We start from the raw sequence: 14,308 nt of genomic DNA, 5'->3' as shown, positions 1-14,308 counted from the left end.
CTCGGTGACTCGCGATACCGCCCTTGCGGCAACAGCAGCAGCGATGCCGAGAGCCAAGGAAGCGATGCTGAGAGCGAGGAAAGCGATGACTTTGGCAATCGCCCTATGCGTCCACGCAAAGACGCGACTGACTTTGACATGATCACTCCACCCCGTGAACATCTCAAACACTACACTGCTCCACTACGCAACTACGCACGTATGGCTGACATCCTCGCTATGGGCGAAGATGAGATGGCACGCGCACGCAACGGTGGTGGCAACAACAGCATTGGCGCTGAACGCCGCGGAAGTGCAGTCCAGATCCTCGCAGGAGAAGTGGTGGTCGATATGCCAAGCAAAGAAGCTTTTGATGAAGCTCTCGGCGATGATTGGAATTGGGGTATGGACGTCACTAGAGGTGCACACCCGCATCACTCTTGCAACAGCAGAAAGTTGCGCTCTGGCATGAACAACAACAACATGTCTACAAAGGAGGAAGCAGGAGTTAATACAGGCACATCTTCCACCTCTTCCCTTGACGAAAACGGCGTCGATGCGATCGGGTCCACTTTGAACCGACAAGCTTCTTTGCTGCTTCTCCTCTACCCAGCAGCGTATTGTTTGCTCTTCTCCATCTCGATCGCTCGTCTCTTTGTTGACTTGGCAGATCCAGGTGCATCAGTCCGCAACGCACACGACTGGCTACACCAACTTTCGAGATGGTTGATCTTTGCACAGGGTGCCATCGACGCGCTCATCTTCCAATTCATCGAGAGACAGTTTCGACAGAGGATGAAGAGGAGAAGAAGAAAAGCAATGGGTGAGACTGTAGAAGATAGCTTCACCCACAGGGTTGGCAAGAAAGCAGTCGGCAAGTTGAGGAAACGTTGGAATCAGACTAGGAGCAAGGCTGAACACTAGCGATCAGTTTGACAAAGAGAAGAAAAAGCTCGAGTACTGTATTTGTATCTCTCACTTGTCACTGGAATACTTTTTCATATCCCTCTCACTTATCACATCCTCTCGGCTTGTATACTTCGAGGGTCTTAGTAGGCATGAGCTGTATTGGGGGGGGGGGGGGATACATTCTTGGTTTGATATGGCCAAGATACATGTTTCTTGACAGTTTCTGGCTGAGTGGGGTTGTGAGGTTAGAACTGCTTATTACGCTTTTCCTTGCTCCTATCTGGCGCAAGAAACCCTATCAAGCCGACTGCACCAAAGACGAAGAAATAAGCGCCGATACTACCCAACAAGGCACCTATCCAACCGATCACTTTAATATTCTTTGCAGCCCAATCGTCTTCTCTTTGGCTCAACTGTACAAAGTAGTCTCTTAAAGGACTCTTATTGGGTAAGCTGAGATAAGATGCGATCTTATCCCAATCGTTACTCTTTCCCAGAACATTAGAAAGCTTCGAGGTGGTGGTGGTGGTGGTGGGGGAGAGATACGAGTTGGGCAAAGACTGGATTCTCGATTCAAGTGAGTCGAGGCCGGTAAAAGATGCTGCTTGAGCTAGACGTTGTCGAATCGTAGTCGGTGGTGGAGCAGGAGCGCCGATGGGGGAAAGGGTCAAGAGGAGCGTTGTCCATCCGAATATAATACACGCCGTGAGGAGGGGGATTGCTGTGCCGAGATGATGGTCTCCTCTCCAGTCCAGGTAGTTGATGTTGTGCCCTCGTGCTGGGAGTAGGATGATGTAGGTGAAGAATACCACCGTCCCCAACAGTAGCAGTATTGAGAGAAGAGCTAGTTTCGCAGAAAGTGTGCTCCATACTCCCAGCGAGAGTGCATCCGAAAGGTGTGGCAATACTTGAAAGTAGCAAGTAAGGACGAAACCGATAGAGAGGTATTTCAGCTGCTTGCCGAGATTGATGAGCGATTTGGGGTTGGGATGGCTATCCATCACGGTTCTGGTGCTTGAGGCTGTGCTTGAGGCTGTGCTTGAGGCTGTGCTTGAGGCTGTGCTTGAGACTGTGCTTGATGTCGCGCTTAGTGTTGGCGACAGAGGCTCCGGTCGATGGGAAGACATCCTGGCGGGTGTGACTGTGGTGATGGTGGTGATGGTGAGCAAGAGAATGGTGAGCAAGAGAATGGTGAGAGTTGGATGCGGTTGAAAGGAAACGGAAACGAGATTGGATTCTGTTTGCCGACTTCCGCAGTTTCCTTTTTTCTATCCGCGCCACGACAGAAGACAGGATCTAACATTGTTTCCCCACAGCAAGATCTAACAAGGTCTAAGAAAAAAACACCAGATCACGTGCTTTGTGCATGCACGGACCACGGAAGAGTCATCAGAACTCGAAGGTTGCCGATATGCCCGTGATACCCTTCCCTTCTCCACAGACTACCATCATACAGACCGCCTACCACTGGTCACCATCAAGTGGAAGTGTTAGCGATGGCGGAAAACGACCACCTCCTGCCACCGCCCTTCGAAATGCCCGGTCCGACATCCCCACAATCCTCCCTCTTAGCCGGTCGACAACGATACCTTCTCTTTCCCACATTCACCCTCGAATCAGGCGTCACCCTTATCAACGTCCCTGTCGCTTTCAAGACTTGGGGTAGACTCACACCTGGAACGCGCGACAATGCCCTGGTCGTATGCCATGCTCTCACTGGCTCTGCGGATGTAGAAGACTGGTGGGGACCACTATTGGGTGTAGGCAAAGTCTTTGATTTCAGCCGATTTTTCATCGTCTGCTGCAACGTCCTTGGAAGTCCATATGGCTCCGCTTCCAGCTGTACCCAAGCCGGAGGAGAGACCGTCTGGGCAGAGGCACTTGCAAAGGATGCACAAGCGATTCAAGAAGCTCAAAAGCGAAAGCTGCAATGGAAAGGCGACGGGTGGTGGGGACCTGAATTCCCAGCTACTACCGTTCGCGATGATGTTCGAGTGCAGAAGCTTGTATTGGAATACTTGGGAGTCGAGGTGATCTCTGCTGTTGTCGGCGGCAGTATGGGCGGAATGGCTGTTTTGGAATGGCCTCTGCTTTTCCCAACTCGTTTCCCCGGCCTGCCTGACCATGCGTCGGCGAAGAGGAGATATATACAAGCCATCGTACCGCTAGCTACATCTGCTCGCCATTCAGCATGGTGTATTTCATGGGCGGAAGCTCAGCGACAGTCGATTTACTCTGATCCTCTGTTCAAGCACGGATACTACGAGCCAGAGCAACCGCCGAGGAATGGGTTGAGCGCCGCGAGGATGGCTGCACTATTGACCTATAGGTCCAGGGATAGCTTCGAGTCTAGATTCGGAAGGAGGGTAGGGAAAGCCTTGAAAGCTGGAGGACAGCGTTTGTCGGGGAAAAAGGAGGAGCAGGTGGCAAAAGGAGAGGATGAGAGGAGAAGCAAGAGTATTGCTGCTGACGCTGCTGAAGCGCATAACGAGGGGAACTTGAGTCCGAGGGCTAAGCCTTATGGTAGCAACTCTTCGCCTAGCTCCAACGGTCACAGCTACTTGCCCTCCCCTACTGAAGCTAAGCCAGCTGAGGCCGATCCGGCTCTATCACCAACGGCAACCACTCCTCCCGTTCCCAACACTCCCCACCCACCAACCGAACTCTCCGACGAAGCAGTCACCACCACCTCCAACGGCACCCATGCTACCCTGCCTCCCGCCCTCACCACAGCCGCGGCAGCAGCAGTGCAACGCCTAGTCGAACCATTCTCCCCCTCCACCGCACCACAAATCTTCTCCGCCCAATCTTACCTCCGCTATCAAGGTGACAAGTTCGTCAAACGATTCGATGCCAACTGCTACATCCATCTCACTCGCAAAATGGACTCTCACGACGTTGCACGTGATCGTTGGGGTTGGCGTTTCACCCCCGATTCCCTCTCTCGCCATTCTGGCTGCAAACCAGAATCGATGGAGGAGGAAGACGAGGCGCTACTCAACGTTCTTTCTTTCCTATCTGCGCATCCACCTAGCCCGTTGAAGCCTCAACCACCGGCAGTGTTGGTGGCGAGTATCGAAAGTGATGGCTTGTTTGCACCCCCGGAACAGGTGTTGATACATAGGCTGGTGGAGGGGAGTAAGTTCGTAAGTGTCAAGAGTAGCGATGGCCATGACGGGTTTTTGTTGGAGTTCGAACAGATTAATGAGGCTGTAGGCGCTTTCTTGAGCGAAGTGCTGGAGGAGGTTTATGCCAGGGAGCCCATCCAGGTTGCGCAGCCGGCCAAGGAGGGTGGGGAGCAGCGTGGAGAGGTCAAGGAGAGCGTGTTTGGCGAGGTTGAGGACGTTACAAGGTGGTAAGCACCCTCGCTGCTTCTGATCCTGCATGCTCTTCACTCCGTCTCTCTGCGGAGACGCTCGATTGGGAGCATTCGACCCCGCACGAAACTACGAGTCTGCGACACGGCTTTCTTCGAACACTCCCACTGAGTAACGCCTAACACACTAAAGTGGTGGAGTCATCAGTCGTTCAGATCACCACATCCAGCATGTACCGACGTCACATTGCAATCAAACATCCTTTGGCCAGCACAATGTTGAGCCAGAGATGAGCGCAGAGCTTGCTGGCCTGTGCCAACCTCTGTCAAGCGTCTCAAGTTGTGACCAAGTCTGGACAGACCAACGGGAGAGAGGAATGCACACTGCAAACGAAACGGATCGAGAACGGTGACAAGATGGGAAATATCATTGAGACGGATACAGAGTCAAAGTACAACTACGGGCACATTAGGCGAGATGATGAAAGCAGCTAGTCAGCTCGTCTACCGCTCCTGCTCTGACTTGTAGCTCTCCTGCTCCGGCCCTGCAACCCCTGAGTGGTGGGTCGCAAATTCTCTTCCGCAACCTCCTCCGCACCCCATACGGCTTCCATGACCTTCTTCGTCCCCTTGGCCAAGTCTGCTTGACTCAATCCCAATTGCCTCTTCTTCTTCTCTAACACCTTGCTGAAGCTGAACCCGCTCTCTCCGTACGCTCCATTGCAGACCAAGAGTACCTTTTGCAGCTCATGAACCCTCAAGTCCGGTAAGAGCTTCGGTGTGATCAAGAAGTACTGATTTGCGTGCGACTGGCATGTCAAGCCGACAATGTGGTTGTGGGTCACTCGTTCCGCTGTTGGGTCCATACCTTGGTTGATCTCGTCCACCAGCGTGAAAGGTGAACGAGAGAGCTGAAGGAGGGACATGATGTACATGATCGTACTCAATGTCCTCTCACCACCGGATTGATGCTGTGCCGAAAGTGGTGCGAGTTCTTCCGAGTTGCGGAACTTGACCATGATCTCCAGCTTCCACTTCTCGTAGTCTTCATCGGGAACAATACGCAGCTCTCCGGCAAGGCCCATTTGGTCGAACGCCAAGGAGAATTGTCGCGAGACTTCCGAGATGACTCGACATAGGGTCGGCTCCCACTTGGATCGGGTGTTGGTGATCTTGGTTTCGATTTGGGTTTGAAGCTCGAGTAAGTCGTTGATTTCGCTGGTCATGTTGGTGATCTCGCGTTGACGGGCGCGGTACTGATCAATGACTTCAGGACGGACTCCTTCTGCAAGCTCGAGCTTGGACTTTTCTGCTCGCATCTCTGCTAGACACCTGTCCAGGTCAAGAAGTTCTTCATCCTCAGGATCAATACCCTGAATGAGGTCGCCTGCTTCATCGATCATCTTTTGTACTGCGTCCCTGAGCTCATATGCTTCTTTCCTGGCCCGGGCATGAGCATTGGCCGTCTCCTCCAAGCTCGTTGCTAGCTCTTTCTCCGCTTCTTTCAAGTCCCGCAACATGTTCTCCAGTTGCGCTCCTGTAGCGTCCCACTGCCACTTGCTTAGGGAAGCGATGTGTTTGCGATCCGCCACTTTGGCCATCTGAACTGTCTGCGCACCTAGATCTTGCATCTTTTCGCTACGCTTCTGAGCCAGCTTGCGGATCTCTTTCATCAATTGAGCTCGCTTCTCTTCAGCGGACGGCTCACGTTCCTTGTCCCGCAACTCGCGCTTTCGAGCATCGAGCATGGCTCGATTCTTCTCCCATTGACGCTGAGCTCCCATGCAATCTCGATGCTGTTCTCTGAGTTGGTTGAGCTGCTCCTCGTACCGCGCTAATTCGGCTTGGATCGCTTTGTCTTCCTTGAGCAGAATGAGCGTCTGTGCTTCAAGCTCCTTCTTCTTGGCGGAAAGCTCTTGGATGAGGTTAGTGAGGCAATGTTGACGTTCGCGATCGACCGAATTGACCAGACTTCGAGCTGGGCCGATACGACGAGAGACAGTTTGGCGCACATCGGGAGCGTATTGCGACACGTTGATGGTAAAGTTCTCACCACCGGCGATGAATCTTCGGAAACGGTCAGATTGCTCGATTCGTTCCACGTCGACGTTTGGGTTGAGCGTCACAGGTAGTTTGTGCAGGTGCGACTGCTTACAGAGGTGTTTGAGCACCTCTTCAGGACCTTCGATCATGTCGATGATGTAACCTTCGAATCCCAAAGCTTGGAGCTGGTCGCGCGGAACCTCTGGCTTGAACTTTTCGAGCGATAGCTTTTCGTTCTCAGCTACGGTGACACGCATCTTGAGCTTGTCGATGACTTCACTACCAAAGAGATCGTAGTCCTCTCGTGTCTGACAGACGAAAGCCTTCTGTACTAGCCAGGGGATGGAAGACTCGACGGCAGCTGCATAGCGCTGGTCTTTGAGCGAGATCTCGAGCAGGACGGGCTCGTGTACCGGTTTGCGGAATCTGTGTTGGTTCTCGCGCAACCACATGGTGGCACGGTAGACGCTCTCATCAACCGCTCGGATCTTCTCGAGACGCTGCTGACGAACATTGTCGAGCTGGGCAAGTTGCTGACGATGCGCTTGGGTGCCCTTGTCGATACTTTGGCTCTCGACGTTGACATCCTGAATCTTTCGCTGAATGTCGCCACGCCTAGTTTGGCAGTCGTTGACTTTCTCTCTGAGGCGACGCATATCGGCTTCGATCTCGGCAGTGTCCGACATGCCTGGCTCGTCGCCAAGCTGAGTGGTGCGTTCTGCGATCTCTTTCTTCAACTCTTGGACTCGACGTGCGCGATCCTGGTCCTTGCGTGTAAGTGCTCCGACTTCTGTCAGCTTGCCCTCGATCTCTCCTCCGAGCTCCTCGACATTGCGCACCAAGTTCCTACGCTTCTTCTCGTCGCTCGTGTAGACACTGTCGAGACGCTGGAGTTCAATCTTGAGCTTGTTGGTCTTTTCTTCGAGTTCGGTGCGCTTCTGTCGGACGGGCTGGCTGCGTTGCATTGCTTCGGCAAGCTCTCGACGCTTGGTCTCTCGCTCCTGTTGTAGCTCGGTGACCATTTGCTTCTTGCGATTGTAATCAGCCATGTGGATCATGATGTCGAGCTTCTCGATACGCTCTTCGATCTGACGTCGCTCCTCGAAACGCTGAACATCAACTTGAAGCGCTTGATTCCGCTGCTCTTGATGAGCCTTCTCTTCCTGTTTGGTCTTGAGTGAGTTTGCGATTTCTGCGGCGGTCTTGCCGTACTCGTTGAGCTTCTGATGCCATCGGACGAGCTTTGCACCTCCCACAGCTTTCTCTGTCTCGACCAGACGCTTGGCATCGGTCATCTTTGCAAACTCGTGCACCTTGTCTTGTGGCAGGAAAGAGCACAAGTTGCCGACGTCGATGTTGAACTCGGCCACGGTCGCCAAGATGTCGGTCTTGGTGGTGCTGCGCCCGGAGAGAAACCAGTCGCTCTTGTTGCTTGCAGTTGTAAGGCTGCGGCGAATGATGGGGTTGGTTGAGCCAGGCCATGCTTGCAATTCGATCTCGATCCAACCATCGGTTTCGCCGCGCTTGACAAAGGAGCCCAGTTGAGAAGCTCGACCAAGCAAGCTAGGGTGTCCACCTAAGCCAAGTGCGATGGCGCATGCAATACTACTCTTGCCGGTACCATTAGGCCCACAGATGAGATTGAGATAGGGCCCCACGAGGAACTCAACCGAGTCATAAGTGAGAAAGTTGGAGAGGGCGATGCGTCGAATAGCACCGGGAAGGTATCGGTCTGCAGAGCGCTGCGTTCTATGTTCTGCGTCGATCTGGTTGCTTGCGTCGGTGTCAGCAGGGACGACTGTCTCTGGTTCTGCTTCCGCAAGATCAACAAGAATGTTGTCATGGTCATCGTCTGAGAGAAGGGTCAAATGCTCGCTGGCTGGTGAGGGGGCTCGCTTGCGCGGTGAAGGTGTACCGTTTACAGCAGAAGCTTTGCTGGGTGAAGCTCTGCGTCTTTTGGAAGGTGAAGCTGAGTCGTCTCTGAGGTTCCTTGTAGGTTGGGACCGTATGTGGCGATTGGTGCCGTTGCTGGTGCCGTTACTGATGCCGTTACTGATGCCGTTACTGATGCCGTTACTGATGCCGTTACTGATGCCAGTAGTGGTCTGTGAGTTGTGCGTGGCTGGTGATGGGGAAGGTAGATCGACAGCTTCGGAAGGCGAACGTTTCAAACGTCTGCTCGCCTGAGCCTGTGACTGCGACCTTGACTGCTTCATGTTGACGACTGGGGAGTTGGTCTCCTCTGTCAAAACTGGACGTGAGGAGGTAGATGGTGTCGAGCCGGATGCGTTGACTCGACGCTGAGATGAGGCTTGGGAGCCAAAGGGGTCAAAGTCCTGATCATGAGAAGCTCGAAACAAAGCGGAGGAGGAGCTAGGGGCAGAACGTCTTGCTGGCATCGAAGAGGACATATTCGGTCAAGATGACAGCCGCATGGCCAGCTTCATCGCGTTGTGGCTGTAGCGAGTGCAAATATGGGCTTGGGCTTGAGCTTGTTGGACGGGACGCTATAGCGTCCTGTCAATATGTGCTTAGGTTAAGAGCGAGTCCGATGCATGGTATCGTTGGCGTGTCTGAGAGGTATCAGCTGATTTGGCTCCACAGCGACCGAGAAAACATAAGCTGGACGTGATTGCGCCGAGATGAGATGATGGAGGAATACAAGTGGCGGGATGCAAGTGGCGGGATGCAAGTGGCGGGATGGAATGGATAGCGGCGAGACAGTGACCAAGGGCTAATCGGAAGGCAAAGTGGCTGAGAAGACGCGTTGCGCGCTCTCGCTCCCGTCGAAAAGCGTGTTCCAAAAGCTCAGTTTTTGCAGAAGAGAAAGTGGAGAGGCGCTGGAGCAGTCTCTTGGGCGTGATTGCGTGTGTCACTTTTGGGCACGCGTAAAGAGTGCAAGCAAGGCTGTCTGTGCCTGTATCGACTCGTATCAGGCCGATCGTCGGGATGGCCGATCGTCGGGATGGCCGATCGCCGGGATGGCCGATCGCCGGGATGGCCGATGTTCCTATCGGGCCGAAATGCTTCGGTCCATCCGATGATCGTATCAGACCAAAGGCCGCGGGTGTCCGATGACCGTATCAAGAAGAGATAAGGGCCTGGGCTCTCTCACTGCCATCCAAGTCTGCTTCTCGATTGAAGAGAAAGAGCACTTGTTCTCCGCCGCCGCTTCCCTTTGCGTACGTTCAGCTTGATCACCATGGAGAGGTGGGCTGTTGCATCTCACACGTGTTCCATCGCCTTGTTTGGCTTGGTTGGTGAGATGGTCGTCTCTGTTCGAGAGGCTGCAGATGATATAGTATGAAGGTTTTCTACAAGAAACGACGAGATCCGCTACCAAATCGATCTCCCAAAGCATTGGCATCTGCAATCATCTTTCCTCTCTTCTTCTCATCCATCAGTTTGCCACCGATACTGAGAGCTGCTTCTCGATCCCAGATCAGAGGAGCAGCCGCCTTGCCCTCTCTCACCTCTTCTTCTTCCCTTTGCTTGCGTGACTTTTTCCGCTCCTTGTCTTTGTTGCTATCCTTGTCCTTGCGCTTATCTTTGTCTCGGCGATGATCCGACTCGCTCTTCCTTCTCTCTCTTCCCTCTCTTCCCTCTCTTCCCTCTCTTCTCTCTCTACGCCTCTCATGATCATCTTCGGAAGCATCCGAATGTCGGTGGGAGCGATGGCGCGAACCGTGGGAAGAATGTGAGTCACTGTGTCGGGAGCTCCGATGGCGATGCCAAGAAGAAGAGCGGCAAGAGCCGTGTCGACCTTTGTCCTTTCTGTCAGGTGACCTGCATCGGCGTCTCGGACTATCTCTGCGGTGTGCGGAAGACCGAGGAGGGTTGGGATGCTCTTGCTCTTCTCTTCTTTTGCCCTTCTCTCTGCTTCTCTTTTGTCTAGCCTCTTGGATTTCCTTCTTTCGGCGTTCGTTGTGTTGTTCGAGAAGCGACTTTTTCCCTCTTCCTTCTGCTAGGCTGGCTGCGATGCTTTCTTCTCTTATTGCCTCTCTTCTGGCAATCATCTCCCTTTCCAGTCGCTCCTTCTCGCCCAGATTGGTGCCATCCTTGGATCTAACACCCGACACTTGGTCTTGCATTCGCTTCACCCTTTCTTCAGGTGTTTCAGTCCATAGACTCGTATCAGCATCTGACGCTCTACCTCCACCACGACCACATACACGAGGCGTCGATTGCGCAAACCCTCTCGACTTGAGATTCAGTGGATCGCCTGCCACAGCCTGCAACGAGGACGCATTCGAAAGAGAAGGAGGCAGAAGCATCCATTCCGGTCGCGAGTTGGCTCCCTTTTCTGCTGCTAGCTTGGCCTCTTCAGCTGCTGCATTCTTCCTGGCTTCTCTTTCGAGGAACGCTCTGGCGCCTGCGCTGAGGCCATCGTCCTGTGAAGATGAGGCGGTAGGAAGGACAGGTCCGACCCATCGTCCCTCGTCCTCCGAAGATGAGGCTTTCGAGTCGCAGCTTGATCTGGAGTTGGATCGCAAGCGAGACTGGCGGAAACCGGCAGGGAAATGTGGTCCTGCAACACTTGGTCCTAGGCCAGTCGATGCGTCCGAGCCCGATGGCGAGCCTGAGCGCTTCCGTGATGAGGAGCTTGACTGTGATGATGGGCAATCGTACGATGACCGAGACGAGAAAGAGTCCGAGCGAGGCCGCCTCCGTCTCCTCTCGTTAGGTAGTTTGGGTCCGATCGCAGGCATTCTAACGCCCCTTCGCGACTGATCGTCAGTCTTGGTCGTCGTGATGGTGAGGCGGTGACAAGGTTCAGGGATCATTGCACCATCCTCCATCAAAGAAATTGCGAACAGCTTCCGTGTGGAGGGTTTTTGCTGCTCCGAAATCCGAAGTCCGTGCTTTCTTCCAACTTTCTCTATGGACCCTGCCTTTCCCTCTTACCTCTTCTTCTTCTATTCCCTTTCCACAGAACGACACTGGCTTCGAGCTACTCGCTATCATGGATGACAACGCCGCAGGTCCATCATCTACTCAACCCCCACCACGTTGGACCGCTCACGTTAGCCCAGTGGGGCGCACCTACTACCACAACTCTGGCTCCGGTGTCAGCACTTACCACCCGCCTCACCTTCCAAAACCCAAGCGCGAGAAGCCCGTCTCCAAAACGCCAATACCCAACACCTCTGGATGGTTCAAGATCACCACCAACAAAGACAATGTATTTTTCTTCCAACCTGAGACCAAGGCGAGCGAATGGCTCCCACCCTCAGAGATCGCCGCGGCTGTGCGAGAGATGGAGGAGAACGAGGTCAAGCATAAGCGGAGGTTGAAACGCGAAGCAGAACAGAAGCAGCGTGAGGAGAGGGACAGAGTGAGGAGAGAAAAGAGGCTGTTAAAGAGGAAAGCAGAGGAAGGTGTCGCGATCACTGAATTCGACGCTTCTGCGAAGAGGCCACGTGCCGACGAGGATGATGATGATGATGACGAGGAGGAGGAGAAAGAGGAGGAGGAGGAGAAAGAGGAGGAGGAGGAGGAGAAAGAGGAGGAGGAGGAGGAGAAAGAGGAGGAGGAGGAGGAGAAAGAGGAGGAGGAGGAGGAGAAAGAGGAGGAGGAGGAGGAGAAAGAGGAGGAGGAGGAGGAGAAAGAGGAGGAGGAGGAGGAGGAGGAGGAGGAGGAGAAGGAGGAGAAGGAGGAGGAAAAGGATTCAATAGCGTCGATCAACGAGGCTCAAGCTGAATCACTGCCCCAAGATGCAGCGGAAGCGAATGGAAATGATGAACAAGACGATGAAGGGTGGCAGCGCCAAATAGCAGAAAAGATGGCCGCCGAAGCGGAAGCAGAAGCAGAAGCCGCAGCCTCCAACGATGCGGACACCAACTCCCAGCATCATCCGCCAGCACGCACACCGACACCAGACGCGCCTCAACCCGAAGTTACAACAACACTCGAAGAGCAAAAAACAACCTTTATGGCCCATCTCACCTCGCTCAACGGCACCAAGAGCGAAGTCAATCCAATGGCACCATGGGATCTCGAACAGTCCAAGTTTGCCTCAAATCCTTCTTTCCACGCCTTACCGCAACGCGAGAGAGAAGATGTCTTCAATGAGTGGTGCAAGCTTCGCATCCGCGAGAAGCGTGCTGCCAAGGCTGCAGCTGCTTTAGCTTCTTCGCAGCCTGCTTCTTCGTCCAAATCCATCCGCGCGGACCCACTCTCCAAGCCTGCCGAAGAGGCCTTCCGTGCACTGCTCAAGAATCAAGTAAGATCCACACGCACAAAGTACGCCGACTTCAAAGCTGCATTTGCCCGTGACGCTCGCTTCAGCTCGTACGGAAAGGGTGAGGGCGATAGAGAGAAGCTCTTCAAAACACACCTTATCGAGCTTGGCGAGCAGAAGCGTGCAGCCGCAGAGAAGGCCGACAAGGACTTTTTGGATCTCTTGTCGGATAAGATCCCTGGCAATTACCGCAACAAAGTAGCTACCGCCAAGAGTCAAGCTGCTAACAATGGCAAGGAAGCAGAAAAGGAAGCCATATCGGCAGTGTGGGTCGAAGCTAAGCGTTCACCTGGTGTTGTAGAGGATAAGAGGTACGATGCTGTCGGCAGCTCGACTAGGCGGTTTGAGTTGTTTTGTTCTTGGGCGAAGGGAGAGCGCAAGCCCCATCCTTCTTCCGCTTCTATTGCTCACGCTACCTCGTCCAGACCTACGACCGAGAGACAAGAGCGCAGAGAGCAACGAGACCTTCCAGCAGCGCGCAAAGCAGCAGAAAAGGAAGAAGCTAGACGCCGTGCCCTCGCAGAACGCGAGGCAAAAGTGCGCAGTGAACGAGACCGCATCAACCGTCTCAACCGATCCGCTTTCTCTGCTGCAACACACTCGGAGTCGGTCCTTTCATTCCAGCAACTTTTGCTTGATGCCGTACATTCCGCTCACATTAGCTACTCCGAGGCGCTTCCACAGCTTTCTTCCGACCGACGCTTCCATGCACCCGCTCTGTCCGAAGATGAGAAAGAACAGCTCTTCCGCGAACACCAGCAACGACTCGCCACCAAGGAGCAGAGCAAGATCGGCAGCGTCTTTGCTAGGTACGCGAAGAAACTCGATACTCAGGCAGAAGACGTGATTGCGTTGACTCTTCAGGATGAGGAGTTGTCTCATCTGCCAATGCAGGTCTATCGGCAGGATAAGGCGAAGCTTAAGGCCGCCTACGCTAAGTGGGATGCAGAGAGAAAGAAGAGCGCGGAGAAAGAGTTCAAGGAGATGCTCACGGAGAGTGCGTTTGTCGGATTTTGGGGCAGACTCAAGAAGGAAGTCAACGCCAGTAGCGACGTGGGAGAGGAGAAAAGGGAAGCGAGGCAAGAAGGAGAAGAGGACGATGGAGAGGAAGGAGATGGAACGACAATGCTGGATTTGGCCAGAAAGGTGGATCTGGGAGAGATCGAGTCAGTGTTGCGGAACGATGCTAGATTCCGAGCTTGGAGACATGCGCCGGAGCAAAGGAGAAGATGGATCAGAGAGCATTTGGAGGGCTTGGCTGCGCCCGGAAAGAGTGTCCATCGTTAAGCAACATCTCCCGCATTCCGCAACGAGCTTCTAATCACGTTCACATTCGGACGAGCGGACGAAAGGTATACCATGTTGTCCAACAGAGCAAATACTAGTTACATTGTAACAGCAACGAAGCATCATACGCTTTGCCTCAGTTCTTCAACTTAGCACCATTCGCTTCATCCATTCTCCCTTGTCAAAGGCCTCGGGTGGCGTCGCAGGGCGTCAATGCAGACACCATCAAGCTTCTCGGCCGATGCAACTCAGATTGCTATTGCCGATATGTTGACGGTTCGGCGGCCAAGCGTCACACGATGGTTGCTGCCGCCCTCTACTTGACCTGGCAGGGACGCAGAGGAGATCAAGAAAAAGGCGATATTGGAGGATTGAAACTGATTGGGAGAATCCTTATTTCGAATACGCCTACTAGAGGGAGGAGAAGGATGGGCTAGTAAAAGGGATCGTACAGATCCTGTCTTGTATTAATCAAGTTTGTTTTGCCACTCTTTTCAACGTGGGTGTGTGCTGCTGTGCAAAGACTTTCATAC

The 14,308-nt window shown here is 53.6% G+C and overlaps 6 protein-coding genes across 6 annotated transcripts in view; 3 read left to right on the top strand and 3 right to left on the bottom strand.

Moving 5' to 3' along the window:
• Nucleotides 1–903, top strand: part of UHO2_04147 (uncharacterized protein) — a gene marked incomplete at both ends in the record, with an annotated part of 2,508 nt that extends 1,605 nt beyond the window's left edge. Inside the window, one exon of the mRNA XM_041555820.1 lies at nucleotides 1–903. This exon is cut by the window's left edge and continues 1,605 nt beyond it. Coding sequence (XP_041411754.1) covers nucleotides 1–903 — 903 coding nt within the window.
• Nucleotides 904–1,133: 230 nt separating this feature from the next.
• Nucleotides 1,134–2,015, bottom strand: UHO2_04146 (uncharacterized protein; the record flags this gene model as incomplete). The annotated part of the gene is made up of 1 exon (XM_041555819.1): nucleotides 1,134–2,015. One exon carries the CDS (start codon nucleotides 2,013–2,015, stop codon nucleotides 1,134–1,136), a length of 882 nt encoding a protein of 293 aa, XP_041411753.1.
• A 369-nt stretch (nucleotides 2,016–2,384) lies between these two features.
• Nucleotides 2,385–4,247, top strand: UHO2_04145 (uncharacterized protein; the record flags this gene model as incomplete). The annotated part of the gene is made up of 1 exon (XM_041555818.1): nucleotides 2,385–4,247. One exon carries the CDS (start codon nucleotides 2,385–2,387, stop codon nucleotides 4,245–4,247), a length of 1,863 nt encoding a protein of 620 aa, XP_041411752.1.
• Nucleotides 4,248–4,695: 448 nt separating this feature from the next.
• On the bottom strand, nucleotides 4,696–8,658 carry UHO2_04144 (related to SMC5 - Structural maintenance of chromosomes, required for cell viability; the record flags this gene model as incomplete). Its single annotated transcript, XM_041555817.1, has 1 exon — nucleotides 4,696–8,658. One exon carries the CDS (start codon nucleotides 8,656–8,658, stop codon nucleotides 4,696–4,698), a length of 3,963 nt encoding a protein of 1,320 aa, XP_041411751.1.
• Nucleotides 8,659–9,561: 903 nt separating this feature from the next.
• On the bottom strand, nucleotides 9,562–10,956 carry UHO2_04143 (uncharacterized protein; the record flags this gene model as incomplete). Its single annotated transcript, XM_041555816.1, has 1 exon — nucleotides 9,562–10,956. The coding sequence occupies one exon, from the start codon at nucleotides 10,954–10,956 to the stop codon at nucleotides 9,562–9,564; it is 1,395 nt and encodes a 464-aa protein (XP_041411750.1).
• A 254-nt stretch (nucleotides 10,957–11,210) lies between these two features.
• UHO2_04142 (uncharacterized protein) lies at nucleotides 11,211–13,775 on the top strand (the record flags this gene model as incomplete). The annotated part of the gene is made up of 2 exons (XM_041555815.1): nucleotides 11,211–11,723; nucleotides 11,829–13,775. The coding sequence occupies 2 exons, from the start codon at nucleotides 11,211–11,213 to the stop codon at nucleotides 13,773–13,775; spliced, it is 2,460 nt and encodes an 819-aa protein (XP_041411749.1).
• Nucleotides 13,776–14,308: the final 533 nt, after the last annotated feature.

The sequence above is a fragment of the Ustilago hordei genome, assembly GCF_900519145.1.
Source record: "Ustilago hordei strain Uho2 genome assembly, contig: UHO2_contig_08, whole genome shotgun sequence".
Lineage (NCBI taxonomy): Eukaryota > Fungi > Basidiomycota > Ustilaginomycetes > Ustilaginales > Ustilaginaceae > Ustilago > Ustilago hordei.
The sequence above is the reverse complement of the archived record's forward strand: the minus strand, read 5'-3'. Positions and strand labels throughout refer to the sequence as shown.